At 50.5% G+C, this 27,489-nt stretch overlaps 2 protein-coding genes across 4 annotated transcripts in view; one reads left to right on the top strand and one right to left on the bottom strand.

Annotated features, from left to right (window-relative positions):
* SNX30 (sorting nexin family member 30) overlaps nucleotides 1-5,978 on the top strand; it is a 109,116-nt gene extending 103,138 nt beyond the window's left edge. For both annotated transcript variants that reach the window (XM_041761838.1, XM_041761839.1), the window contains exon 9: nucleotides 9-5,978. In XM_041761838.1, coding sequence (XP_041617772.1) covers nucleotides 9-68 — 60 coding nt within the window. In that variant the 3' untranslated portion in view covers nucleotides 69-5,978. The remainder of the gene's footprint in view (nucleotides 1-8) is intronic.
* Nucleotides 5,979-9,155: 3,177 nt separating this feature from the next.
* Nucleotides 9,156-17,543, bottom strand: SLC46A2 (solute carrier family 46 member 2). 2 transcript variants are annotated; one of them, XM_041760358.1, is made up of 4 exons: nucleotides 16,285-17,543; nucleotides 14,712-14,795; nucleotides 14,149-14,305; nucleotides 9,156-9,974 (listed from the first exon to the last, which is right to left on the bottom strand). In XM_041760358.1, exons 1-4 carry the CDS (start codon nucleotides 17,411-17,413, stop codon nucleotides 9,917-9,919), a joined length of 1,428 nt encoding a protein of 475 aa, XP_041616292.1. In that variant the 5' UTR covers nucleotides 17,414-17,543; the 3' UTR covers nucleotides 9,156-9,916. The 2 variants fall into 2 exon arrangements, with proteins under 2 accessions (XP_041616292.1, XP_041616291.1); XM_041760357.1 differs by lacking the exon at nucleotides 9,156-9,974 and adding an exon at nucleotides 9,983-10,561.
* Between the last annotated feature and the right edge of the window lie 9,946 nt (nucleotides 17,544-27,489).

Genomic DNA, 27,489 nt, shown 5'->3' with positions numbered 1-27,489 from the left:
CATTTCAGTGCCTCATGGCGTGGGAGTCGATTATTCCACTACTGCAAGAGAAACAAGAGGCCAAGTAAGTTCCTTCTTGGGACAGAGACTCTTCTACCGACACAGGGCATGGCACCCCATACCAGAACGTTCCCTGTAGTGCCAGAGAGGTGGCACCGAGAAAACAGCCACAGAAGCATCTCTCCTTGGTGTATTTCTTTCCCCTCCCACCCCTCCACCCCACCCCGTGTCTGACAGTGGTTTTCCATGAGTATTTATTCCTTGGTGGAGTCTGTATGGCTATAATCATCTCTCAGCGAAAGAAGCATACCTCCGTGGTGTGAAGGAACCTCTTCAATGGAACACTAAAGAGATTTGCAGCTGAGGAACGAGACAACTCAGCTGACATCCTGACATCTCATTACAGTTTCCTGTTTGGGGGATAACAGAGTTGCCTGTGGCGGAAGAGAGCCCAGGTCTTGCCTTTCAAGGGCGTGAATCGAAGGCAGCTCTTATTTTCCATGGACACATGGTGACTCTGGAATTGACCTCTGTGGGCATTGACTCATCTCAGCCTAGGAGGAGGCGTCAGCACCTCCGTGAAAAGTCCTTAATGTACAGTGGCCTATAGCCGTGAGTGTGGCCTGCTGCCTGCTTGTGATGAGTGGCACCTGTTTTGTGGCTTCTGGTTCGTTCAGGACCATTTCTGTCTGCGTCTGTAGGCATCTGTGCTAGAAGGAGAGCACCAGCGTCCTTGTCCTCACGCGATACCTCGGGAAGCCGAGGGGGGCAGTGCTCCCCAGACTCGTTTCTGACACTAGAATGCAGTAGATTGGAAACTGTTTTTGCGTAAAATGGAAAAAAAAAAAAGGTGCATTTTTTTCTCTGTGAAGTTCTTCAGTGTTTTGTCTTTTGCTAGTTAAACGCCGTCAGAGTAGAGATTAGGCCTCGCGTGGAGAATCTGTGTTGTCTCGGAGTCAGAGTAGCTCTCCAGGGGCTGGGTTCGGTGGGCATCATGCACCAAGCCCCATCTCCACATTTGCTCTGTGCAGCTTGCCTTTACCTCACCCCAAACTCCTAATTTAATGTCTCTTACCATGTCCACCGAATGTTTGGGCAAAACTTTCGGTGAGAGGCTGGTATGCTGTTGTGACACAGTCGAGATTTTGTAAACTCAACGCGAATGTTCTATATGAAGTGCTTTAACCCTCGGTATTCCCCGGTCAGGAAGAAAAGTCAGTAACTGGCTGGGCCTCGAAGATGACAGGTGTAACAGAGAACTTCTTTGCTTCTAGATAAGCTAAAATCTCCTCAGTCTGCAGCCAGATTCCTGGGGACTGCTGGCTGCATCCCAAGTCTTCAAACTCTGACCAAGCTTGCTCTTCAAATCAACACGAAACAGACAAAGAGGATCTATCTTGCAACTCGTTTTGTTTCCTCCTGAAATGAAGCTACCTATGTCACAATGTGTTCTTTCATCTATGGCTCATCCCTCTAAAATTATAAATCTGAGCCTCAAAGAGGCGGGAGTATTTTTGTAGCAAAGCAGCTGTGCCAAAACGCTGCTGCATACACACGTCAACCCGCAGATACCGGGCAACATGCAGCGTGTCGAAATCGCTCCATCCCACTTCCACCTGCAGAGTTGACCTTGGGCAGCCACTGCTGTGATGTCAGTGGCACGGCAGGAGGACAGCCCAGAGCCACTGGGTTCTGTTTCATCTTGTTTGAATGAGTCACAATTGAAATTTGAATTTTTTTTTTTTTTTAAATTTGGTACTTGGCCCACGCCGTCAGACCCACTCATGCCATTCTAAATTCCTGCCATGCGATTTTTCAGTTTGGTACACTTAGAAATGATCCACTGAAGCAGAAGGGTAAAGACGGCCCATCTACCCTGAGTGGTGAGTCAGTGTTTCATGCTACCTCTAAACCATCACGTTGGTGCGGGTCTGGATGTCTGGGTCCGGCCCGACAGTTTGCTGGTAGAACAGGGTTGTATATCTAATAATGGGTCGATGGCCCTCTTGATATTTCGTGGAAGGCACTAGACTGGCCTCGCAGCAAGTGCCCATCTGCAGGAACGTGCGAAGCCTTGCCTGGTGGAATGTGTGCTTTAAAAATGTTGTCCAGTGTAATGAGTGCTTGGAAAGAACCATGGAGAGAGTTACAGGAAGACCAGAACCTCATCCACTGCTAGTTGCCAAAGCCCGAGAGCGTTCCTGTGTAGAGGTTAGTTGGGAAAGAGGCAACCCTTCCAAAAAGCCATGGGGTTCCTCTTTGGGATGGTCAGAAAGGGAGTGTGTGTGGGAGGGATGCAGTCATTCTTTATGTTATTGGAGGCAGAAGACAAGCTCAGAGGGGGTTCAGGCATCTTGGGGTTTGTCTTTGCCTATTTTGGGATGTTTCTGGAGCATGGAGAGCGGAGCTGGGAGAGCCAGTGATGGTGTATCCCAAGAAGGGACCCTTGCCCCTTTAACTCTTCAGGCTGGCGGCCCAGAAAGAAGGGATGGCAGGCGGACAGTGAGGCTGGCTCCCTCAGCCCCGAGGGCCACCAGTCCTGGGCATTTGCCCCTTCACCTCGGTGGGCACAGAGGTGATCGCCCTGTGAGAAGTGACTCGGAGACTTCTGTGCCAAAGACGGCCTCGTAGGGCTTCCTCACCCTGCCCTCCTTGGCCCCACAAAGTCAGGATCGCTGCCTGCTCTCTGGGATTTATAGCCCGGGCACGTTGGCTTGAGGACACGCTTGACCTGAGGCACACCGACTCAGATGGGTTTTGAGTCCTGGGCTCGTGGCCATGGAACAGAAAGTGATCTCCTGTCAACTGTCCCTCGGGTAGGGGTAGGGGTGAAAGGTTCATTCCCCCGGATTAAAAACCCAGGCGGAGGCAGAAGAAAGAATTCCTTAGAAACCCAGCTGGTTTTAGAGATGCCGATGCTAAAGAGAGCAGTCGATAGGGACACTGCTTTTCTTCTCATGTGCTGGAACCGCCAGAAGATTCTAGGCTCCTCTGCCCAAAGCGAAGAACCACTGTCCTTCCTGAACAAGGAGGGAACACGTTATGCAGCCAGGTTTGGGGTTGGCCTTTGTCCTTTAATAAGACTTAATACTGACTCCTGGTGACCTCAGATAAGTGCAATTATGGAGGTGATGGGCTCGTGTTTCACTGTGCTGCTCGCTGAACTCCCCAGACTCCTGCCTTTAGGTGAAATAACAATAACGAACACGACTCCGGGGACCGTGGTGAATGTAAGTTTGTCTTCAGGCCGCATTTCAGCCACAGCTGGAGCGTCTCCTGCGTGTCGCTGAACTCCGTGTTCTGTGGGTCCCCATCCGCACGGGGGGGTTAAATGCCCTTGTGGGGCCACCTTCGTTTTGAACCAACAGGGCGGCCCGCTTCCGAGGGGCCCTGTCCTCTCCCGGGACGGGGTGGGAGCCGGGGACACACCTGGGGTCCCCACGCCTTGGCCTGCCAGCCGCGGCCCCAAGATCCCGGGCTTTGGTTTGACACCATCCGTTGGACCGAGAGTCATTGTTCTTTCTGCTCCATCCCGAGAGCGCAGGAGTGCGATCCGCCACCAGCCCCAGGTGTGTTTGGGTCTCGGGGAGGGTCCGAAGCCCTTTGCCCTCTGGCTGCCCCCGTTAGAAGGCTTCGGCACAGAAGGCCTGCACCCCGCCGCCCGGACGCCCACGGTGGAAACCGAGGCTTCGAACTGTTGGGCTGCAGGAGCACTTGCTTTGGCGATGCCTGTTCACGAGACGTTTTTGGGAATTTGGGTTTGCCTTCTCGCTCTCCGGAGCCTTCAAGATGCGGCAGATTGGACGTGCCCCCTTAGGTTTTCTCCGTTCAGATGGCAGGTGGCATTTACCAGTAAATTTCAGGAAGCTGCCATCTCCTGGGCCCAACTGGCACGCCGAGCCGGGCGTGTGGGACTTGTTCTCTGCTTCCTCGTGGTTTTGTGATTTAGCGAATAAACCAGAAGCCTGATTTTTCTCAGGAGTCCATCCAAGTGGGGGTTAGCTTTCTGTTGGTACGGATGGCTGGCTCCCCCACAGTGGCCCAGACGAGAGCATGCGCAGGGCTGTCTGCATTAGAGAAGGCGGAGGAGGGGGCCTTTGTCACAGGGAGCTCGACTGTTCCTCGGTCACACGTGTTTGAAATGCATTCCGGGCATGGCTGTCTAGCCCTTCCTGTGCGGCAGCAAAAATACGTTTTCCAGGTAGTTTTTACTACTCTAGGTAGCCTGTAAATAAGTGCTTTGGGAAAAAAAAAGAATTTTAACAAAACCAATAAACCAACCAATATATCCGTGTCATATAGAAACACTCTGTGTATTTAGCACTTGAAGATCCACAAACCCAGACTTTTAAAAATGCCACAAGACTTTTGAAAGCCTAACTCTGCTTTTTGAGCATTGTCAACACCTATTCATATGCCTTATTCTTCAACTAGTGTGTTTTAGATTCTGGATAGAAAGAGTTTTTAGAAATGTAATTGGTCGTTCAGCCTAATAATACTAGAGGTCTAACATCGTCAGCCTTCTTAAGGAAACAGGAAAGTGAGGTTCATAACTAGGGCTGCCTTTTGGGAGGAGAAAGCTAAGTGTTGCTATTGCCAAATGATATTTTTGATAACGTAAGGAAACACAGGGACCACTAAGCCGTTTTTGTTCGTTTATTTGTTTGTTTGTTTGTTTTAAAGTGTAAAAGATTAACTTCAGTGCCTTTCGGCACACTCTTGATTGTAGAGGATATGTGGTTATCAGCATCGACAAATCATAGAGATACAAAGAACTCCAGATTATGACAGTATTCATGGTTTACCCTGATTCTGCAGAATAGCTTTTTTTTAAAAAAGTCACCGGTGCACGGGCGGGTGGGGGGAGGCCGTCAGAGCAGCATGTTTCAGATAGAAATTCTCCATAGGTCGAAATGCCAAAAACCTGAAACCTATTGTGTTGCCTCACATCCATCAGTCCGTTCTGACAGAGCTTTTCCTATCAAAGCCAGTGAGCCTGCTTGACAGGTTGTTCGTAGTCTCAGACCAGCCCTGCAGTCCCAACGGTACTGGAAGAAGAAAAGGGAAGATGGCTTTTTCCCCAGCGTGGAAACAGGGAGGGGCAAGTAGGTTGCAAACAAAACGTGAATCGGTGTGATAAAATGACAGCTGTGTCAGCTGGGCCTTCGTGGAACCACAAACCAGCAGCTCCTAACAGCCAGCACCATTCACCTGGACACTCCTGAGATTGTGGTCCGGTCCCGTAGACGCCCTGTCCGTTGTACGTCCGTGTGCCTGACGCCTTGGTGTCTGTGCGTTGGGAATGCACTGAGAGATGATGTACCTCTGATTTCTTCCTATCAAATAAACTGCCAGCAAACTTTCTAACTTGTATTTTAACTGTTGAAAAAGAGATTCAGAACTTTTGCTTAGGTTATGTCCAAAGCATGGACTGTACTTCTTATTTTTAGAAACCATTCTTTACATCTAAAATTTTAACAGAAGAATCTTCCCCCACCCCTCAACTCTGAGGTATTGATAAAGTCCTCCGTGTAGATGTGTTCTCTTCTCTCCATGCTGCCAATAAGCCAAATTAAAAGCTGTGAAAAAAAAATTAAAATGTGCTCAAGAATGTCTGTAGACAAAAAAAGGGATTTATTTCCAGGTCAAAGTCTCTGTTTCATGAAGCTACCAAACTTTAAAAAAAAGAATGTCACTTTTTCTTTTTCTTTGTTACGGAACCCAGAGATTGTAAAAAGAAAAAAAAAGTTTTTGTTGCATTTTTGATGCTGGCACGAGGTTTTTGTCCACTTTTTTTCGTATATCTGTGTATTAAAGAATTCTGTCCATTGTTTACTATGAAATTAGTATTACATTTTGAGGTAAACAAAAGAATTTGTATTGCTTGACAAACTGTTAGCTTGTAAATTTAAAAGGTTTCTTTTCCTCAATTAACTTAAAGTAATGGACCAATAAACCTATGAAAGATGCTTTCTTTACCTCGAGTCCTGTTGTCATTTGTACCACTTTATATGACAGGAAAACGTGCGTGCCTTGTACTGTGTTTTCGTGTTTTCTCAGAGGAGGTATGAGTGTGCCTGCAGGAATCAGGGTACACTAGGAAAAAAATATCATTGAACAATTTTTATTCTTCTTCACTTCTCTGTAGATTTATCCTCAGTTTACTTTCTCCTACATCTTACCGGCTGGCACCAATTTGGGGAGATGAAGAAACCACCTAGTGTCTGTATGTAACCATCGTGATTGGCGGGCAGGCCCGCAGGGCTGGCTCAATCCCGTGACCTGAGCCGAAATCAAGAGTCACATGTTTAGGGGCACCTGGGTGGCTCAGTGGTTGAGCATCTGCCTTCAGCTCAGGTCATGATCCCAGGTCCTGGGATCGAGTCCTGCCTTGGGCTCCCCACAGCGAGCCTGCTTCTCCCTCTGCTATGTCCTATGTCTCTGCCTCTCTCTCTGTCTCTCTCACAAATAAATAAAATTTTTTTTTAAAGTCACACGTTTAATCTACTGAGCAACCCAGGCACCCCTGCCATGATGTTTTTTTAAAAATCTGCAGGGCAAGAAGAAATGTCTATGGCTTATTAATGTTAGAGTGTGTTTTGAATAGAGACCAGGATGCCCAGTTAAGCTTGCATTTAATGACCACAGTGCACCAGAGATGGACTTGAACTTACTGACAGTAGACATCGCTAATACAAGCCTACAGTTATACAAGATGAGGCAGCAAGGTGGGATAAAGAGAGATTTGGGTCAGATCTCTCAGCTTTCCCGCTTGCTGGCTCTGTGGCTTTAGGCAAGTCCCATCTCTCTGAACTTCAGTATTTTGATCTTTGAAATGAGGACATGCTTTCCCAAAAGGGTTGCCGAGAGGACTAGCAATAAAGTCTACAAGGCACTGAAGTGTCTGCCGGCACTTACTATGTGATAGCTCTTAACGAAGACCCTTCTGCTACTTGTGTAAATACAGCCAACTGAAATATCAAGTACTCCCATAACAATCCTTCCCATTCGCTTTGTCAATCAGAGATTAGAAGGGGGGATATGTTTCTTGTAATTGCTTTAAGAAGGTGACAGAGATAGCATGCTGGAGGACTGTGGTCCGACTGAAGCCCTGAGGAACAGATGGGGATAGGTCATAAAAGTCATGGCAAGAGGTGATAGGAGTGGAGGTGGATTTAATGGATTTCTGTGGTGAGAGGAAGGGGGTCAGAGATGACATGGAAGCTTCCAGCCTGGGAGCTGGGAGGTGATGCCATTCACTGACGTGTGAAAACAATCAGGAGAAAAATATAAAGGTTGGAGTAGGCTTAGGTGGTGGAGTAGGAGAAGAATTTGGTTTGGAGTTTTGTTTGAGAAAATCCGATTGGTGGAGGTGTTGGTCAGATTGTTGGCAAGAGCGTCCTGGGATCCCTGGGGGTAGATAGCTTACTTGGGGAGAGTACCAAGGACAGGGCTCTCTGGGCCTCAGGAATTAGGGAGAGGAGAGGGGAGAGGAGGAGGGGGACGGGGGAGATAGCTCTTAAGGAGGAAGAGGCCCAGAGATAACATGGGTTCCTAAGCTTGAGGGCTTGTGAAAACACCAGTTGTTCGGCCCCACCTCTAGAGTTTGACTTGGGTAGACCCGAAGATTTTTGCATCTCTAACAGGTTCCTTGGGGATGCTGTTGCTGCCGGTCCAGAAACCACACTTTGAGAGCATCAAAGGGGTTAGAACATGGTTAGAAGCATTGGGGAGCTGAGGCCAGTGTCACGACTGCTGCCCTGGTGACAGGCACGGGGTCAGAAAGGAGCCAGTGCTGGGCCTTTGAGAGCCCAGCTCAGGTTAAAACCCATGAGCTCATGGCAGGGTGAGTGTGGGCAAGAAGGGAATGTTCCTGGACGTTGCAAGGAGCAGGAATGGAGCAGCCAAGGAGAAGATTCCTGCAGGTTGGGGAGCCCATCAGGGGCAGGGGCAGCAGGCAAGGAGTCAGGAGGAAGGAGCGTACCTGCCGAGAGTCTAGGGCGGTGAGCATGGCCTTGAACTCTTCCCATCCTCGCTCCTCCGTCCACGTGGCCTGTCTCTGTGAGGGGCTGTGCCTTCTTCCGAGTTGCCTGCACCCCAAATCTGAGCATTCTTGCCCCTCTCTGCCTCACCCTCTGCCGTTCACTTGTCCCCGACTCCCACTGACCGCCAACTGCCAAGGATTTCTCTAGGTCGGTCCCTCTGCTTTTCTCTGGCCTTGTAGCTACTTATCCAACGTCAGTCCTCCGTCATCTGTCACCTGGATTGCTGCAAGAGCCTCTGCTCTTGTCTCCTTTCTGCAAGTGTCGCTTGCTCCCTCTGCGCCTTCCTCCCCCCGTCGGTTCTCAGGGATGCGAGTGCATTCCGTGCTCCTGCCCCAAATCTTCCACCAGCTATCCCCATTACTTTAGAGAAAAACTTTTCTTAAGGCTCTATTTGTATGTCGTTCCTCCTTTCCGGTCTCGTGTCTTGATCCTGTCCCTTTGATACCTGCCCCTCCCCTTATGTTAAATTCCTCTATCTTGAGATATTTTCACTTTTGGGCCTTCCAGCTTGTTATTCCTTCTGCCTGGACTGTCCCTTAACTTCTGGCCTTCGTCGCTCCTTCCAGTCTTACCCTGTGCCACTCCTTCTGAGAAGCCTTCCCTCTCCCCTAAGCCTGGATGGCATGGTCCCTTATCAGAGGATACATGGTTGCCGGCTCCACCTGCTACACAGTGCACCCTGTCATGGCAGGAGCAGTCACATTCTTGCTGTATCTCAGCACCTGGGACCTTGGGAGACCGGCCAGGAAGTTTTGTTCATCAAGGGATGGGAGATGCAGACTCTCTGAGCCTGAATCCTTGGAGCTCTAAATGCATTCTGTAGGGCAGCCTGGTGGCTCAGCGGTTTAGCACCGCCTTCAGCCCTTGGCCTGATCCTGGAGACCCGGGATCGAGTCCCAAGTCGGGCTCCCTGCATGGAGCCTGCTTCTCCCTCTGCCTGTGTCTCTGCCTCTCCCTCTCTCTCTCTCTCTCTCTCTGTCCCTCATGAATGAATGAATAAAATCTTTTTTTTAAAAATGTGTAGCTTTAAGTTTTACCCCAACATAAGAACGCCATGCCCTGCCCGTAGTGACAGAGGGAGTCTGACAGGTGAAGAATGATTCACACACATACGATAACTGTCGATTTTATTCGGAAGTGAGTCTGCTTTTCTAGATGTAAGTAAAATAGGCTATAAAAATAGGGACCTCCAAATAAAATGGCTCTTGGCATATCTCCTCTCTCCTTTCACACCACCCACTTTGAAAGTATCATTGGCTGAAAATACTCAATATTCTATTCCACTGAAGAAAGTCTTTTGATATTTGCTTCTTATAAGCAACAGTAACAAGAGCAATAAAAGTACCCTGAATCCAAGAGCCCGAGCCCCAAAATCTTCCAAAACATTGGGAGTTCTTATAAAACACCCCGTTGGGTTCCCCTTAGGCTGTTGAAAATGTGTGCTTTGGTTTGAGTTTTCATTATGGGGCTCCCAGCGCAGCACCCAGCTGACTAGTCGTGTCTTGGAGCCCTGGGGACAACTCCCGCAAGAAAGGGGGCTGCCGTCTGAAGCCCTTTGTGTGTCTGGCATGACTGTGCATGCAGCCGGCATATAACCCCTGAAAGGCCACACTTTACTGTCCCCAGAACCCAACCTCTGTCTAGCAGGGACATCCAAAAGCTGAGAAAATTCTTCTATCACCAAGAAAGTGCTGTTCCCCACCCACCAGGGAGCCCTGAGCCAGAGCAGGTCATTCCGAGGCCAACTCTGGCTGGAACTTGGGGCTTCAGGGGGCCGTGGGTGGCTCCGGTCGCCAGCACCCAGTCCCTTCCTTTGCCTTCAAAGGGGCTCCCCCGTTGCTGGTGTTCGCAGCTCCTGTAGGCCAGAACCTTCACGTCTCCCTGATGTCTCCGTATTGCAACCACGAGGCTCGTTTGTAGGCCACGATGCTGTAAGAATTTACAATACAGGATTATGAGACGGCAGTTGGGATGGGGCAAGGGGGTGCCTTTCCCTTCTCACCAGCAGCCCCCTCTGGACCACCTGCAGACTGAGACGCTCTGTCCGTTAGGCCCAGAACTCTGTTCTGAGTGGAGAGATGGCCCGAGGGAACTTCTCCCACTGCAGCCCAGGCCAGTCCTATAACATCTCAAGCCCTTTGTGTCTACATTTTCCTTTTCCCCGGAATCGCTCTCCATCTCACTTCGGCCTGATGATGACCTCCCACGTGCATTTCAAGATCAAGACTGGCTAATCCCAAGCAGAATTAGCTGCTTCATCTTCTCTTTTATCTCTTCCATACATCCTCCTCACATTGGTTTCAAATATTTGTAGATAAGGGGATGCATAGAAATTAGGAGCTCCGAGCTGAAGTCTTGGATCTGTGTGCCCTCTGTCATGTGCTTCTACCTCCAGGGTCCTTGGTTTTCTCATGCTTGAGCTCTGGGAACCTCAGTTTCTAAGCTCGTGTGCAGCTCTTCCTGGCTGATGGCCAATTTCTGGAGCTAGTGGATGGGGTCCAAGCTTAAATCCAGACCTAAGGGAAAGCTTTGTGAGAATTTACAAAAACCCTGACTTCCCATCTCCCATTAGCCCCAGGGCTCTACGGGGAGAAGCACTTACTGTACTTGAAAGAAAACTCATTGTATTACAAAGCTGGCAGGAAAGCCAGGCGAGGTGGTGATGGGCAGCCCGGCCTTCAGGGTGAGCCAACAGGCAGCTCTGGGCTGTGGAGGGCCAGCAGTGCTGGCGGTAGGTGCCACGCCTTTCTAACAGGTCGTTCATTAAATACTTTTTGAGTACTTCTTACATGCCAGGCTCTCTGCTGGACACAGAGGATACGTGCTGAGCCAAGAAGCCATGGTTCCTGCCCTCGGGGAGCCTACAGTCTGGTGGGCAGGCACATGGAAAAATAATCCCTATCAACTGTTGTGTTGTGAAGGAGAGTATAGGAAGCTCTGGGAGCACATGAGAGAAGGAAAATCCTTTTCGAGAAAATCATGTTTAAGACCATAACTAGGGGGCACCAGGGTGGCTCAGTGGTTAAGCATCTGCCTTTGGCTCAGGCCATGATCCCAGGGTCCTGGCATCAGGTCCTGCATCAGGCTCCCCTACAGGGAGCCTGCTTCTCCCTCTGCCTGTGTCTCTGCCTCTCTCTCTGTGTCTCTCGTGAATAAATAAAATCTTTAAAAAAAATAAAAAAGACCATAACTAGTTGGTTAAGAAGGAGGCCTGAGTGTGGAAAGGGGAAAAGCACAAGGGCGACTCCTGGGGTTGACAGAGTCGGGGAGGGTGGTTACAGCAGAGATGAGCAATAGGGAGGTTGGGAAGCCCAGACTACCAAGGCCCGGGTGGTCCAAGGGAAGACATTCGGGTTGTATCCTAAGAGCTATGAAAGCTCAGTACAGAGCTTTGAGCAGGAGACGACATGATCTGTTTAAGCACTTGAGGGAGATTGCTCTGGGCACCTGTGGAGGGAGGGGGATGGGAGGGGAGCAAGGGTGGACAGGAGGGGAATGGTTCAGAGGCTAATCCAGTCGGTCAAGTGCTCTGGCCTCGGGCTGGTAGCAGTAGCAATAAAAAGAAAGGTATGTGGGACGCCTGGATGGCTCAGTGGTTGAGCATTTGCCTTTGGCTCAGGTCATGATCTTGGGGTCCTGGGATCGAGTCCCGCATCAGGCTGCCCCTGGGGGGAGCCTGCTTCTCCTTCTGCCTGTGTCTCTGCCTCTCTCTCGGTGTCTCTCATGAATAAAAAAAATCTTAAAAAAAAATTTTTTTTTTAAAGTATGAAATCAAGGGCGGTTTAGCAGATAGGAACAATGAGGCCTGAGGGACTGGAGATAAGGGGAGATGGAGAAGAAGGAGAACATTGGTGACTCAGATTTCTCTCCTAAGTGACTGGTGGTGCCATTTAGTGAGGTGGGCACAGACTGGAGAGGGGGAAGGCGTAGGAGGGCACCCAATTTTGGAGACCTAGATGGTAATTTGAAGTTTTGAAAGTATATTAGGTTGCTTAGATAATGCGAAGTGAGAACCCCGAGCAGGGCCCCAGACAAATCTTCCATTTGGAGGTTTGTAGAGAAGAAGCAATGAGGTGCTGAGAAAGCACAGTGACGGCGAAGAGTGACCACTGGCGTGGGGGACAAGAAATCCTGTGGAATGAGGACTGTAGGGAGTCCACTGGATTCAGCCCTGAAGAGTGGTTAGTGGCCTCAGTGAGAAGAGCTCTGAGGTTGAGGGGGGACTTCCGACGGGGGTGGGGAGGGGAGTGAGTGGAAGGTGAGGACGCAGGCAGCAGGTGCACACCAGCCTTCGTAGAAGGGGATGTGAGGTTGAGGGGAGAGAAGGTGGTAGGCCACGTGTCAGCTCAGTAAGCATTCAGGAGAGAGCTGGGAGCTTGTGCAGTGAGCTCTCTGGGGATGGGACAGGTGGCACCCAGACACCTGGTGGCCCTTCTAAGAAGCATGGGAGTGGGTCGGACACTGCCTGCATTCACATCTTGTCTCGGCCACTTACTGGCTGGGGAAACTTTGGCAAGTTACATAATACCGTAGAGTCTTCATTTCCTTATTTGCAAAATTATAATAGGAATTATGTCAGAGGACTTTTGGGAAAGATTAAATTCATTTATATATATATATATATATATATATATACTATATTTTAAGTAGTAGCTGGCATGTGATGAGGGCTTTTTACATGTTTGTTCTTATTATTTTTAAAGAGGTGGGGAGGGAGGAGGAGAATAGAGTGGCAGGTAGGTTGTGGATGGGCAGGGCCAGTTATTCCTTCAGCTTCTCCCAGTTGCAGGTAAGAAGGGTAAGCAGGAGACGGCAGGTCCTCACAGTAACGTGAAGTTGGCCTCCCTTCCACACCAGGAAGGGCTGGGGGCACAGTCCCTTCTTGCCAACAGGCTGTTGGCAGCTCTGGCCCAGGGGCCTCTCCTCCCAGCCTCCTGCCCTCCACTGCCCCTTCCATTCCCTGCCCTGACGTGCCTTCCTGAGCTAGTATGCTGTTGGAATGTAGCTTTTCTTTCTGCGGTTGGAAAGCTCTGCTAGTTTTCCCTGTTGCTCTCACTTGATTGACGGTACAGCTTTGGGCTCTTCTAGCTGTAAGAATTTTTCTGGATCTTGTTCACGTAGTGATTTCCCGGAAGGGAAAGGTAATGGAAACACTCCCGGTATCCCAGAGTTCTCAGTCTTGGTTGTATATTCCAATCATCTGGAGCGCTCTTTAAAGTCCTGTGCCCAGGCTGCACTCCAGGTCAACTGATCCAGACTCTCTGGGGGTGGGATCCAGACCTTGGTGATTCTTAAATCTTTCTAGGTGACTGCAGCATACAGTGAACGAGGCTTTATTTGCACATGTGTCTCTTTACCACTAAATGGCTACAAGACAGAAATCATTATCAACTGCTGCAGGGCCTCATTCACATAAGCACTCAAGTCCTTACTTGATTGATTCAAGATTCTGTCCCTGCATCTGTGAAGATCACCAAGACCCGGAAGGACCTAAGTAAGACTCTGTGCATGGCACGTATGACCAAATCCAAGCGCATGTTACACCATGCACTGGGGTGAGACGTCCAGAGCGGCCCACCTCCTTCGGGTGCCCTACAGCCTCTTAACAAGTCCTCCGGGGTGCTCACATGGTCCACACGGCATGTGAGAGTGGGGGGCACCAAGCAGAGGCTGCCAGGTGTCAAGGCCTTGGAGGCCCTGGCAAGAGTACTCAGAAGCGAGGCAGGATGGTTCTCATCTAAAAGGACCAAAACAAAAGAGGTGGAAGTGGCTCCAGAGGGCTTCTCATCCCAGCCTCCAATTATAAGGAAGTGTATGACGCTCTTAGAAACAAATTGTATTGCAAAACTGCCAGGAAGTATGCCAGCTGGTGGTGGCCCTCTGTTCATTATTTATGACTTTGGGGGTTTCCGGTATTGCTAGATTATTAGCTTGGTGGGGGGGAACAGGAGGACTTTTTCTTTGTGGGAGAGCCTGCTCAGAAGGTTCTGCATAAATGCTGCAAGTCAATAATTCTTTATGCTCACAGGCTGGAGGTGGTCCAACAGGCCCTGACGTATGGCCTGGGCCCCAGCCCCAACCACAGACCCTGCTCCTGTCTTACCCAATCGGAATGATTGCCAGGAAGGAGAGGAAGGAGGAGAGAGCAAAACAGGTGCCAATGAACTTTTCCATGGTGACCTGATAGATCTTGTTGTACACCGTGGATGTCACCACCCCCGTCAGAGTCAGGGACAGCTGCAGGATGACGAACACCTTTCCTGTAGAAGGGACAGGGGTTACCAAGATGTGCTGCTGTCCCTTCCACTAGTTGAGTCTCCAGGGAGCTCTCAGGAGGCTCTGCGTCCTTCCCAGCACTCTCTGCCACCCGGTCTTGGCTCACTCCACTGGGGACTCCTGCCTCTATCCAGCTGGGTCTTCCTGTGGCCTGTGGATCATACCATCCTCCCCTGACTGTGGCTTTTCAGGGACTGACTTTCTGAGTCTTTCCCACCTTCCTCTTTTCACCCCCTCTGCCCTAGATGGACACCAGAGCATTCCCAGTATATTCAAAGCTGCTTCTGGAACTCTCTCCTGTGCCTTCTGCAAGTCCGAACCCTAGGCCACAAGCCAAGCAGCTCTAAAACGGGCCCGGCAGAGAACTTCAGAGAGATTTCTTTTACTTACCATAAGAGGAGCCCTTTATGAGTTTGGACATTGCTGACCGGATGGTTGTGATAGGGATGAGAGCGAACAGCATGACGGCTCGAGCTGGAAGGAAATCACAAAAGGACACCCCTCAGTGTGCCCAGCCCTGGCCAAGGAGGAAAGCAGACAAAAAGCAAAAGCCTCGCCAGGAACCTCCCTCTCCCCACAACCCTCATGGGCTTGCTCTGAAAGCGGTTGCTCTGTGGGCAGCCTAACGCCCTCCCTGGGACAGGCTGAGTCCCTGAGCTCTGATGGTGCCACAGATGCCACAGAGCCATCTGCACGGTGGCGGGGCACAGCTGGCATGGTGATGGAAACTGAAGGGCGTCTTCTCTGGCAGAGGTAAGTGGCATTTAGGGAAGTGGAGCTGATGTCACTGAAGTGACTCAAGCCTCTTCTCCTTGTTGCTGGGACAGAGGTGTCTTCTGTCACCATCCACGAACCCCTCCGGGAGGCAGTGCCAGGAGCCTTGGCAAACTGCATCCAGGAATGTGTGCCACACACACCCTCCCTTCCCTCAAGCCTTATTCATAATCCCAATGTGGGGTGTGTTTAAGCGTGTGTGTGTGTGTGTGTGTGTGTGTGTGTGTGGAGAGAGAGAGAGAGAGAGAGAGTAGCGACAGAGGTGGTAGGATGGGGAGGGGGTACCTTGGCCTTTGCACGTGGCCTAACTGGGAATTGGCCAAACCTAAGTTGCCACTCTGTCAGGTGTTTTCTGAGATGTGTGACCTCAGCCAAGGGACAGCCTCTGGCATCTGGCCAGTGATATATATATATATATATATTTTATGATATGTTAGCCATTAGCCACATGTGACTATTTAAATTAATTAAAATCAAATCAAATAAAGAAATTCTGTCCTTTGGGTGTACTGGCCACTTTTCAAGTGCTCAACAGCCACACCTGGCTAGTGGCTACTGTGTTGGACCGCACAGATTTAGAACCTTTCTATCATTGTAGGAGTTCTGTTGGAGCCTTGGTCTAGAGCTCTCTGCTCGTGGTTGTCCGGCCTGTGTCCTCAGATGGAAACTCCATTCTATGTCCTTGGGAGAATGTATTACATTGGTTGTGGAAGGCATTTAAGGAGGGTTTGTATGCATTTTTAGATAGTGCATGCTTGGCCCGAAATGATTTTAATTAAGGGACCTTTTCAGCTCGATTACCTTAATGCTTTATCCCTTTAAAATCGGAGAGAAGAAATCCAACCTCTTCTCCCAAGGCCAACCTGAAACCTTCCCTACTGACTGCAGGCACCACTGACCAACCCTCCCCTGACCTCCTAGAGCCATGGGCACCACTCCGAGAACATTTCAGGGGCAACACAGGTTCAATAGACAGGTTGAACACAGGTTCAATATTGTGTTCAATAGACAGTGCAACCCAGGTGAGCTCAGCCGCACATAATCCTGTCTCTCTTGTACTTCCTAGGCAGTAGGTACAATCCCCGGTGCTGAGCTGGGACACCTAGAGCACACCATGCCTGATGTCAGCCCCATGACTCTAGGGGCCAGCAGTGTCCTCGTCCTGCCTCCCCAAGGATGCCAGACTCACCAATGTAGAACATGTATGTCTCTTTCACAAAAGCCAAGAGGAGGGCTCCTGACCCAAAAGAGACCATACCGATCATGATCATGGTGGTGTCCTGGAAGCAGCGGGAGAAGACCAGGACGCCCAGGAAGCTGGTGATGAAGATGGTGTACCCTGCAGCCATGCCATAGCCCACCTGCACTTGGTTCCAACTGAGAGGCTCCCTTAGCACGAAAAGGGGCATCACGTCCACTGTGCCCACTACTGCCAGGTCATATACGATGGCACCCAGAAAGAGCAGGGCGATGATCGTTCTCCGGGGCTTGGCTTTCCCGGGAGATGGGGGGTGCAGCCCCTGCACGCTCTGCTTGTCTGAGTGGTCAGGATCCAGGGTACGATAGGTGCCAACCGTGCCGGCCACCGAGTCGCCTGCAGAGAGCGCCTGGCCGGAGCCGGCCGCCGCCTCTGGGACCTTCAGGACCAAGAGGCTGTAGAGGAGCGCGAAAGTGGCACAGCTGACGCTGCAGGCCGTGAGCACCAGGCCCTGGCCCGAGTGCCCAGCCACCTGCTTGAAGAGGTGCCCCGAGGCCATGCTCCCGCAGAAGCCCGCCAGGCCCAGGATCAGGTCGATGAGGACCAGGCGCACGGAGCGGCGGCCCTCGGACGAGCCCAGGGAGCCCAGGGCCATGACGCCGGCCCAGAAGGCCGAGAAGCCGCCGCACAGCCCGTTCAGCGCCGCCGCCCCGTACAGCACCTCCACGGGCCAGTCCAGCAGCACCTTGAGCAGCAGCCCGACGCGCGACAGCAGGAAGCCCAGCAGGGCCACGCAGATGGCGACCTTGCGGTGGCGCCGGTCGCTGAGCCAGCCCAGCGCGTAGGCCGACAGCAGCGGCGTCAGGCCCACCACCAGGTTGTAGACGATGTAGAAGTTGGAGATGGCCCGCTGCTGCTGGTCCTCCGGGGCGCCCCGCGGCGGGCCGGCGCTGTGGTTGGAGGCCGCGCCGGCCGCGAAGGACGCCTTCACCACGAGGAGCAGCCCCGCCTCGTACAGGGAGGAGGCCACCTGCGTGGCGGCCACCACGGGCTCGATCCAGGTCCTCACCTGCAGGCGAGGCGCGGCGCCCCTCCCCGGGCCGGCGGCCTCGGGGCCCATGGGGGGTGGCGGGCCGGGACTCGGTCCCGGAGCGCGAGTGTGCGCCGTGCGCCGCGGTGCGCGCGGGGACGGGGCGACCCGGGGCTCGGGGCGCGCGTGGCGGCGGCGGGCGCAGCGGGCTGGTGGCCCCCGGGCCCGGCCCCTCCTCCGGCCTTAAAGGACCTCGCCACGCCCCCGCCACGCCCCCGCCACGCCCCGCTCGCGAAGCCCCGCCCTCGCTCCGCCCTCGCCACGCCCGCCCCGCCTCGGGCCACGCCCCCGCCACGCCCCCGCCACGCCCCGCTCCGGGCCCCCGCGTCGCCACCCTCGGTCGCCGCGTCACGCTGCTCCGGCTAGCGCGGCCGCCTGACCACGGCCCGCGGGCCCCCAGCTCGTACTGGCCCGGCCACCCCCGCCCCGTCCCCCCGCAGGGAGCCCGATTCCATTATCCGTGGGGGGCAGGTCCGCGCGGGGGGCGGGGCGGTGGCGCGGGGAGGGCGCAGAGCCCAGGGTGGGGCCTGGGGTGGGCGCCGCCGTGGTTGAACAGGGAGCCAGGCGCTGCTGCGGGGAGCTGAGAGGCAGAGGCTCGGAGAGCAGTGCTAAGGGCTCCTCAGACGTCGATCCAGCAGGGGGGTCGCTGGAGGGGACCCCTAGTTGGGATTTCTTGAGGAACGTCCTGTACGGTTTTCCACGGACGCTGCCCCGTGTTGCATTCCCACCATCAGTGCACCCGGGGCTCCGATTTCTCGCACCCACACCCACACTTGTTATCTTTGCTATCTCTTTCTTTTCGACTCATCGGACAGCCATCCGGACAGGTGTCAGTGACAGTGTGGTTCTGGCCTGCATTTCTCTGATGACAGGTGACGTTGAGCATCTTTTCAGGCGTGTGGGCCACCTGTAGGTCTTTGGAGAAATAGCTCTTCACGTCTTCAGCCCATTTTCCAATCGGGCTTGTGCGTGTTTGTGGTTTTTGTCCTTAGGACTAAGTTGTAGGAGATCCTTATATATTTTGGAGATTAACCCCTTATCAGATGCAGGGTGTGCACTAGTTTCTCCTATTTTGTAAGTTGCTCTTTCACTCTGTTGTTTCCTTCGCCATGAAGAAGCTTTATAGTTTGATGCAGTCCCCACTTATTTGTTCTCAGGGTCTTGACGACAGGTCAGTGCTCCTATGTTCACTGCAGTATTAGTCACAATAGCCAAGATGTGGAAATACCCCAAATGCCCATTGATACGTGAATGGAGAAACAATGATATATATACATACGGTTGAATACTATTCAGCCTTTAAAAAGAAGGAAATCCTACAACTGGTGACAACATGGACGAACCTGGAGGACATTATGCTAAGTGAAATAAGCAAGTCATAGACAAATACTGCGTGATTCACTTATATGAAGTATCTAAAATAGTCAAGTTCATAGAATCCAAGAGTGGAATGGTGGTTGCCAGAGGCTGAGGAATCACTGATCAATGGCATAAAGTTTCAGTTAAGCAAACAAGCTCCAGAGGTCTTCTGCACAACCTTGTACGATAATAATATGTTGCATACTTAAAACTTTGTTAAAACTCTCATGTTAGGTGTTCTTACCACAATTAACAAACAAAAAATCCAAACAAAACCTCAGGAGAAGCTAGGCTCAACCCTTTCACCAAGAGTCCAGCTTTGAGCACCTGCCCTGGTGGGCCTGGAGCTAGTATGAGCCCCGGGGGGGGCCCAGCCTGCGAGGTCCAGCCTCAAACCCCAGGACCGAGGGGGAGACAGGGAGGCCCTGCAGCCCTAGATGTCCCTCCAGAAGATAAAACTGGCAGGGGGCAGATCCCACCAGAAACAAGACGGTCACCAGGTCATTTGCTTCTGAGTAAAGTCCCCAGGGCCCTTTCTGTTTCTTTGTGATTGTTCTTCCGTCTCATGGGTTCACTGTCCCGGATTGGCCTGAGCCCTCAGCTACACTGGCTGCCTGGCTTCCTCATTTAAGTACACACTTCTGCAAAGAGGACCAGGCTGATGGGTGGTGCAGGAACCAAGAAGAAAGCCTTTTTTTTTCGGGGTCGCCCCCAGGGATGGAGAGTCAAAACACACCACCTCTCTTCCTTGTCAGCTCAACCCCAACATAGCCATGGCAGCATGGATGAGCAGGACCCTGAAGCCACACAAGGGAGACTCACCTGCACCAGAAGAATTTATAAAGCCAAACAGATAATGTGTTCATGGGAGGAGGGACTAAACTCGCAGTGACTTTGTGTAGATATGTGCCCTTTAGGTGAGCTGTAATCTTCTGTCCCCCTCCCTGTCACTGCTCAGCCCCGTGGTCCAACACAGACACCTCTGCCTTCTGCAGAGAGAAAGACCCACCTGGTTTCTCCCTTTAAGATGTGCCCTGTGGAACTGGCCTGGTCGTCCCCTCCAAACTCCCCCGCTTCCTTCTTCCTCCCTCTCACCTAGGCCCACCTTGGGAGGGATTAGTTTCACTCTGCCCATGCCTGGCTCTCCCACTCCATTCTTAACCCTGTTTTTTCAGAGGCTGGAACAAGGCAGTTCAACCAGTCTGTTCTTGTGAGGTGCAGAGGCTCCAGGGTATGGGTAGGTCTGGGGGGGAAGATGGGATTCGGTGATCAGATGTGGCCATGAGAATGACAGCCTGAACTTTATGGACCATCTGGGCCATTTAATTCAGGGGGTCTGTTTATTCTTGGAGTTGCAGACACTAGAGGGGTGACTTTATCCGCCCTGGGAGTGGCTATGTGGGCTCAGTTCTTCCCATCCTCTTGTGAAACGAGAAATTTGAGGAGCCTCTCTGAGATTCCCATGAGATCTAGGACAGGTCTAGTGGGATCTGGGTCATCATGACGCTAGCCAGCTCTGGGACCCTCCGGCCTAGGACCCGAATCCTCTGGCCCAGAAATGAACTAGACCCAGGGCGCTTGGAATCTCTCCCACTGATTCTTGGGGCCTACTCTGCCTTGGATGGATTTTCCTCATGTTCCTGCCCCCGCCCCCCCACCCTCCAGCTCTGTAGGCTCTAGCCCAGTTAGTGCCTGGTCAGCCTCTTGGCCTTGGCCACCGGCAGGGGATGTCCTTGAGCAAAATCGACCCCAACCCTGCCACTTTAGTGTCTAGCTCAAGGTTGGCTTTGTTAAAGTGCAAAAGTTAAACTCGCTTGTCTTTTACATTGACAAAGTCATACTATTTGAGGAGAGGACTTTAAAAAAGAAAAAGGAGCAGCTCACATTCCTTAGTGCTTTATAGGAATGAATGTATGCAGTCCTCCCAAGAGGTCCATCAGCTAGTCTCTCACCCCATTTTATGGTTGGAGGAACTGGGCCCAGAGAGGTTAGGTGATTTGCACAAGACCACACAGCTACACAGCCAGTAAGTTGGGGGCGGGGGGGCGGGGGCGGGACAGTATTTGGCACTGATCTTTGCAAGTCTGTGGCTACGGGGAAAATGCCAGCAACAGGGAGTGTTTTTGAGGGCGCCCTCTCAACCAGCACAGGAATGTTGAGAGGCCTGGAGACGCTCTGATCACGATGTAATTATTGTTGACCAACAGTGTCTTACACAAGGGGAGAGCAACAAAGGACGGGGTGGAAGTTTCTTTACCGGGTGTATATCCCAGGCCCTTTACAATCAAGTAGGAAATACTTTTATTTTCTTAACGGATGGCTCCAAAATTCATTTGAGAGAGGAACAGTGTTTGTGGGGAAAATACCTTGGGTCAGTTAGAAGGTGAGATCCCTAGACCTGGGTTTCAGCTGTGGGGGAGGCTCCAGGGAGGGGTGGAAGCTGTGTGAGTGAGTCAAGGAGAGGAACTTGTATGACACTTGCTCTGCTCTCTCTCTCTCTCTCTCTCAGGACAGGAGAGAAGTGGGCGGGGGAGAGAAGGGGGGTGTGAGACTGGGATTGGTGGTGGGCTGGGCCAGGCCAAGACCCCATCCCCATGTCAGGGTGGGCAGAGGGACTTTAGAAGAATAGGAATGTCTAATAAGGGTTTTAAGCAGCTCGCTGTCCCCTGTGTCGTATGTGAAGCCTTCCTGAGATGGCTTCCTGCCTCCTCAGTTCTTTAGAAAAGTCTCCTTGTGAGTGTTTTGTGTGGGTGCAATTTTTTTCATGGAAATTGGTAAAGAAGCTGTGATTCGCATCTGGGGTTGACACAAAGCTGAGCAGGAGTCAGGAGTAAACCGGAGGAGGAGGAGACCACAAGAACACACCCCTCCCAGGGATCTGCTTTGATGGGCCATGGACCAGGGGAGTTAAGCCATCGACCCAGACCTTGAGGGCCAGAGAGACCCTCGCAGCCACCCTGCAGGCTGCGCTGAGGGGGGAGGTGTTATTCTCTTTGCTGTTAATAATATTTCAGGGGCTGAGTGCAGTCTTTCCCCCAAGACATTGCAAATCAGGGAATTGAGATGTCCTCAGAGACATCAGTCTGCAACGCAACAAAGGGAAGCTCTACAGACTCATCCCAGGAGGCAGAGCTAAGCCTTGCCGGTGACCATCCAAGCCCTGTCCGTGAACGGCTTCCCGGTGGCTAGGCCATCACTACCACCAAGAGGCAGCCCCAGGCCTCTTGCACGACCACAAACAATCTTCTAGTTATGATTTTACAAATATAGCTGCGTGCAGGGAGAAAAATGTGCTAATTATTTGAATAATTACTCCAAATAATTTCTTTTTAAAAAAGATTTTACTTATTTACTTGAGAGAGAGAAAGAGAGAGTGTGTGTGCATGAGCCAGGAGGACGAGCAGAGAGACAAGGTGACTCCTCACTGAGCAGGGAGCCCAATGCTGGGCTTGATCCCAGGACCCCCAGACCATGACCCGAGCCGAAGTCAAACACTTAACTGACTGAGCCACCCAGACGCCCCTCCTCCAAATCATCATTTCTTATGGTAAATTCACGCACTGGCATTCCGGCTAATCTGTCTGCCTTTCTAAGGTGGTTCCTGTGGGCCTCTATCTGGAAGTGGCTTCTTCTCCATGTGCGGAGGAAATGGAGTTTTTTATACCGCCAGGCTGAGCGCTAGGCCCTGTCTATAACCAGTGTTCCCATATAATGAGTGCCACCTCTTGGGAGACTGTCTCATTGGCCTCCCCGCCCCTCCCAGAGACGGTCTGTCATGCTGCTCAACTTTATAGATGAGAAAATGGAGAGCAGGGGTGGCGCAGAGCCAGGATTCACACCTGGGGCTGTGTGACCTCAGGGTCCATGTTATTCTCACAGTGCTCCACTCCTGACATAATTGAATAGAAGAGAGACATTTTCAAAATGCATTTCTTCGCTGGACACTTGCCGTCAAATACCGTGAGCCTATTCCCGTGGAAGACCTTTTCAAACTCACTGCTTCATTTGTTCATTCATTATCCGTGCATCCATCCATCCGTTTATTTACAAGCATTGTTTTGGGTATCAAGCCCACTAAGTAGGTACCAGGGTTGCAAAACCCTTCGCCCTCAAGGATGTTTCAGTCTGAAGTCACCAAAAGGCACTTGTACTAACACTCCAGGGTCTGTTTCACGTGTGAAGTCACCGATGCCTGCCCAGGCCTCCTCTGTCATCACAGACTCTGGCTTCCTAGGATTCCTCTCCACCCCAAGCTCTGCTACCCACCTGAACTGCCTCTTGAACAACCTGCCTGACACCGTAGAAGAAGAAAGGCATCTGCTGGTTTTGCTGGTCAGGATACCCTTGACTCTTCTTCTGGTAACACCACCCCATGGAACCACTCTCCAGGTGGACAGGAGCCTCAGCTCTGGCCAAGCACAGCACGTGCTTTGGGATCACAGCGACTGGTTCAGAGATGGACATGCGACCCAAATGGAGACCAATAAGAACGAGGCCCAGGACTCTCTCTGCCTTAAATATTTAGGGAAGAGCCGATTATTCCCTTCTGCTGGTCTTGGACTGGTGAGGGTGAAAGCGTGGTGTGGCAGCTGTTTTGCTACCACTAGAGAAGAGCTCGCCTGAGGTGGGAACCCCTGCGGAGGGGTCAGATCCTGAGGACATCACATGTGCCATGTCTGGGGCTAAACTAGCCCTTGGCTTGTTGCTTAACAAGCTTCTGCATTCCCCCTTTTAATTGCCAGTTTGATTCGGGTTTTCTGTCAAGCCCAAATGAAGGAGGTTTGCTGGAGTCAAACCCACAGCGTCTCATCTCTAGTGAGAGGAAGCTTCCCCCTTCTTCAGCCACAAACTCCCCTAGATTCTGGATCTGCTCATCCGCTGTAGCTGTGCCACCTCCAAAGTCATCTGTTCAAATGTCCCACTCTGACCACAGCCTCCTCTTCTCCCGTGTTGCTGGGTCAACTACTTCCACTTCCATGATTCTTTGATTGAGTCAGGACCCATGAGCCCCCCTACTAATGTATGTTTTCCAAACCATAGCCTTTCCTTTCTCTCCCCTTCCCCTACTACTTAACTTCAATTTCCTGGGACGTTATTTTTCAACGACACCCTTCATAATAGGCCAGGCTCTCTGGTGCTTATGTCTTTCCATTGCACACCAACCCTGGACAAACCCAGCTGATGCTCAAGTAACTGAGGATCATCAGGGAAAGTGTCACCATAGGGCGGATTTTCAACGAGACATTTACCAACTCCAAACTCAAGCCCTCAGAACCAGCCCGCCGCAGTCCTGCGTGGTGTCTCCACCCAACTCTCAGCCTTTCATTCTCCAAAATAACACGTTCAGATCTTTGCTGTTCTCTTCAAACTTTCAAGCCCTTCTACCATGTTCTCTTTTATTCCCAGCTCTGTCATGCGAGGCAATGGATTTTCTGAGGTCATCAGTGATGCCGTGTCATCCATCCTACTTGACTGTGAGCAGCCTTTGAGCATTTCGACCTCTTTCCTAAACCTTTGAGTGTAATCCCTTGTTCAGGTAACACAACACCCCCCCCCCTTTGCATATCTCTATCCCCTCTCCCTCTCACCACTCTTCTCTTTGGAGACTCTCAAACTGGAACCAGCCTTTAAAAATAGAATTCCTCAGGCCTGTGTCATGGGCTTTCCCATCAGTCTCTCCTCTAAACAATCTTGTCCACACATGTAGCTTTAGCTACCATTCATATGTAGATGACATGAAGTGGTCTCCAGTCCAAACACACCAACTACCAACTGCGTGTCTTTTCAATGTGAGACCAAACTCATAGTCTCCTCCCGGCCTCCTTACAGTTTCCCCATCACTATGATAGCACCCACCATCCATCCAGATGTATAAGCTTTAAGATGAAAGGTATCTTTGGAGTCTTTCTCCCTCTGGTCTACTTGATGCCATCCCTTACCAAAGCGTGTTGATTTAGCCTCTTAAATATGTCTGGAATCCATCCACTTCTTTCCATTTTCAGAGCAGCACCCCACTTTGAAGTATCATCTCCTGCTTTGTCCACATGATAAACTACTAGTTGGTTTATCTGTATCCATTTCTCCACTACCAAAACGAGATTTCTCTCCCACGCACCCCCCCCCAAAAAAAACCACACTTCTTCTAAAGCCAAATTCCCTCACCGTGGTCTGCCACCCTTGCAATGCGGTGGTCATTACCTGCTTTTCCCCATTCATCCTGTACCATGCTCTCTTCTCATTGCTCCCTTTCTACTCCAGCCATATTGGCTTTTTATTTCTCAAATATTCTTTGTTCCTCCTATCACAGGCCTTTGCACATGCTGTTCCTTCGATCTAGGGCCTGCTAATGTCCTGTTTTTGCCTAGTTAACATCTAGTTATCCTTTGGGTCTCAGCTCAAGTCCCACTTCCTTGGGAAAGCATTCCCAGACTCTTCTAGGTAAGTCATTCCACTCCTCCCCCGTTTGAGTCCCTTAACACCATATAACTCCTCTTCTTATCACAGTTGTGATTTTTACAGCTGTCTTGGTGATAAATTTGATTCATGTATTTGGTGCCATTGGACTGTCAAATCAGTGAGGGCTAGGTCCATCAAAGCCCTGGGTCCATCAGAGCCCAACACACTGGCACCTAGAAACATGCAATCAGTGTTCGTTAAATAGGTGAATAAATATCAGACTACGTTGATCCTTGTTGTCTGGGGAACCCATGGGTTCAGACTTTTAGAGAGAAGAATTAAATGTTGATTATTACTTTCGACTGGCCTCCTGAAGAAGCTGAGGCCCAAAGTCCTCGGTTAGTAGAAGAGTGGTCTCTAAGTTCTATGTCTCACACCTCCCATTGCACTATCTCCCTCCCACCCAGCAGCGATGCTGGGTCCGTTAAACTAAACCCTTTGGCATCTTCGAGTGTGTCTGCAGCACAGTAGCATGGGACCATGGGGGAAACTTAATATCCATTGGCATGAGACCCTTAGCCTCATCAGCACTATGCTTTGGACAGATCATCACCACTATGTAAAATCTACAAAAGTCAGCTCAGAATCCTGCTAGTTTTCCAAGCCCTGATTTTTTTAAAGCTTTGCAATGGGGCTGGAGTTACGGTCAGGAGCCACAGTCCATATTTCCACATTTCCTGTCTCTACTTTCTGGCAGCTCCACATATAATACACTAAAAACATCTTTCTGGTGAAGGAGGCTTTGGAATCATATTAATCTCAGCTGAACAGCTCCTGTTGGTTCTTCCTGGTCGGAATAGAACAACTCTTAGCATACACACATCTGTGCGTCTCAGTGTCTCAGCCAAAAGTTTACCCCACCATTCCCTCTGCTCGGGCTCGTTACCGCAGGGATTCACTAGGGTGAAGATCCCCGCCTCCCTTTTGGGTGCTGATGGATACTCAAAGTTCCCTAATTTAGGGAGTAGGTCTCTGAGCTACACTCCACACCCAAGACATGATCAGCTACCTCGAAGTGAAAATCCTCAGAATGTTAAAAAAAAAAAATTAAGAAATGAGAATAAAATTTCTGTTCCTAAGTACTCAAGCCTTGTCTCAAAAATCAGGCTGTGTAATTTAGGGAAGTTAGAAACAAGGGGGAAAAAAAGCAGCATTCCTGCTATTTTAAAACTGAAACGAGTGTATGAGTCGCCCTGACTCAGTATTTGCTTGCTTGCACTATCATTTAATCAGTCAGATTTTGCTTTGTGAAACAGAAAAAGTAGATCGTGGGGAGACATGGACCTTGGAGAGGCCTGGAAACACCGCTGTAATGAGCTGAATTGACTTAGGCACACGATCACTTTCTAATTTCAGGGAGTGAAAGTGTCAGGAAAACACAAACCCTGTGGGAAAGGCTGAAACTAGTCCAGAGGAAGAGATGAAATAGTTAAGGGCATTTCCCACATGTAGATATTGTGAAACTTGCAGAATCACAGGAGGGGCAAGAAGAAAATAATATGCATCTGTTTCCCCTTCCAGAAATCAAGTTAATGTTTTGAACATTTAGGTTGAGTCATCGTATATTGAAGTGAGAGTTTACATGACTTCCCTTTAATGAGAGAGGAGAGCAGTGCGGTTGGCTTGCATTTGGGGACTTCTCCGTTTCATAGATTTTGCCTTCCATCTGATTCTATCTCCTTAGCATTTTCCAGATGTTCCTTGATCATTCTGGTTCACTGATGGCATCTATCCTGCTTGCCTTTGACTCAGTGGAGTTATTCTTATCTTCCCTCTGCATTCAATAATATTTTGCAAGGAAGGAGAGGTAATGCATATATTCATCCACCACCTGAAGGTAAAAGCCATATTATATCTTGAAGTGTCCAGGCTCTTATAGAATAAAGATAATTTGTGGCTCATTGGACTCAATGTTTATGATTCTATCATTAAAAAACCTTAATTTAAGAAATGAAATTGAAGAATGTGCTTTGTAAGTTAATTTTTAAAACTCATTGAGATATAAGTCATCCACTGTAAAATTCATGCATTCTAATGGTACAATGTAGTGGATTTTAATATTTTCACAAGATTCTGCAACCACCGCCACTAATTCCAAAGCATTTCATCACCCAAAGAAGAAACCACATGCCCATCAGTACCCTTTCTATTTCCATTTTCCCATAGCCCCTGGCAACCAAAAATCTACTCTCTGACTCTACGCTTTTGCCTAATCCAGATATTGCATAATGATGTTCCAATGATTTATGTAACATAATTTTATATTAATATTTATTCTAATTTTAGGCATA

This window comes from Vulpes lagopus, chromosome 7 (assembly GCF_018345385.1).
Source record: "Vulpes lagopus strain Blue_001 chromosome 7, ASM1834538v1, whole genome shotgun sequence".
Taxonomy (NCBI): Eukaryota; Metazoa; Chordata; class Mammalia; order Carnivora; family Canidae; genus Vulpes; species Vulpes lagopus.
Note: the sequence above shows the minus strand (reverse complement) of the source record. Positions and strands in the feature narration are given on the sequence as shown.

Bases quoted from the DNA above. Each gene is read 5' to 3' on its own strand.
- SLC46A2 (XM_041760357.1), bottom strand. From the start codon at position 17,413: ATGGGCCCCGAGGCCGCCGGCCCGGGGAGGGGCGCCGCGCCTCGCCTG. The intron at 14,796-16,284 runs GTGAGTCTGGCA...ATTTCCTTCCAG, and splicing joins GACATACATGTTCTACATTG to CTCGAGCCGTCATGCTGTTC. The intron at 14,306-14,711 runs GTAAGTAAAAGA...TCCCTTCTACAG, and splicing joins CATAAAGGGCTCCTCTTATG to GAAAGGTGTTCGTCATCCTG.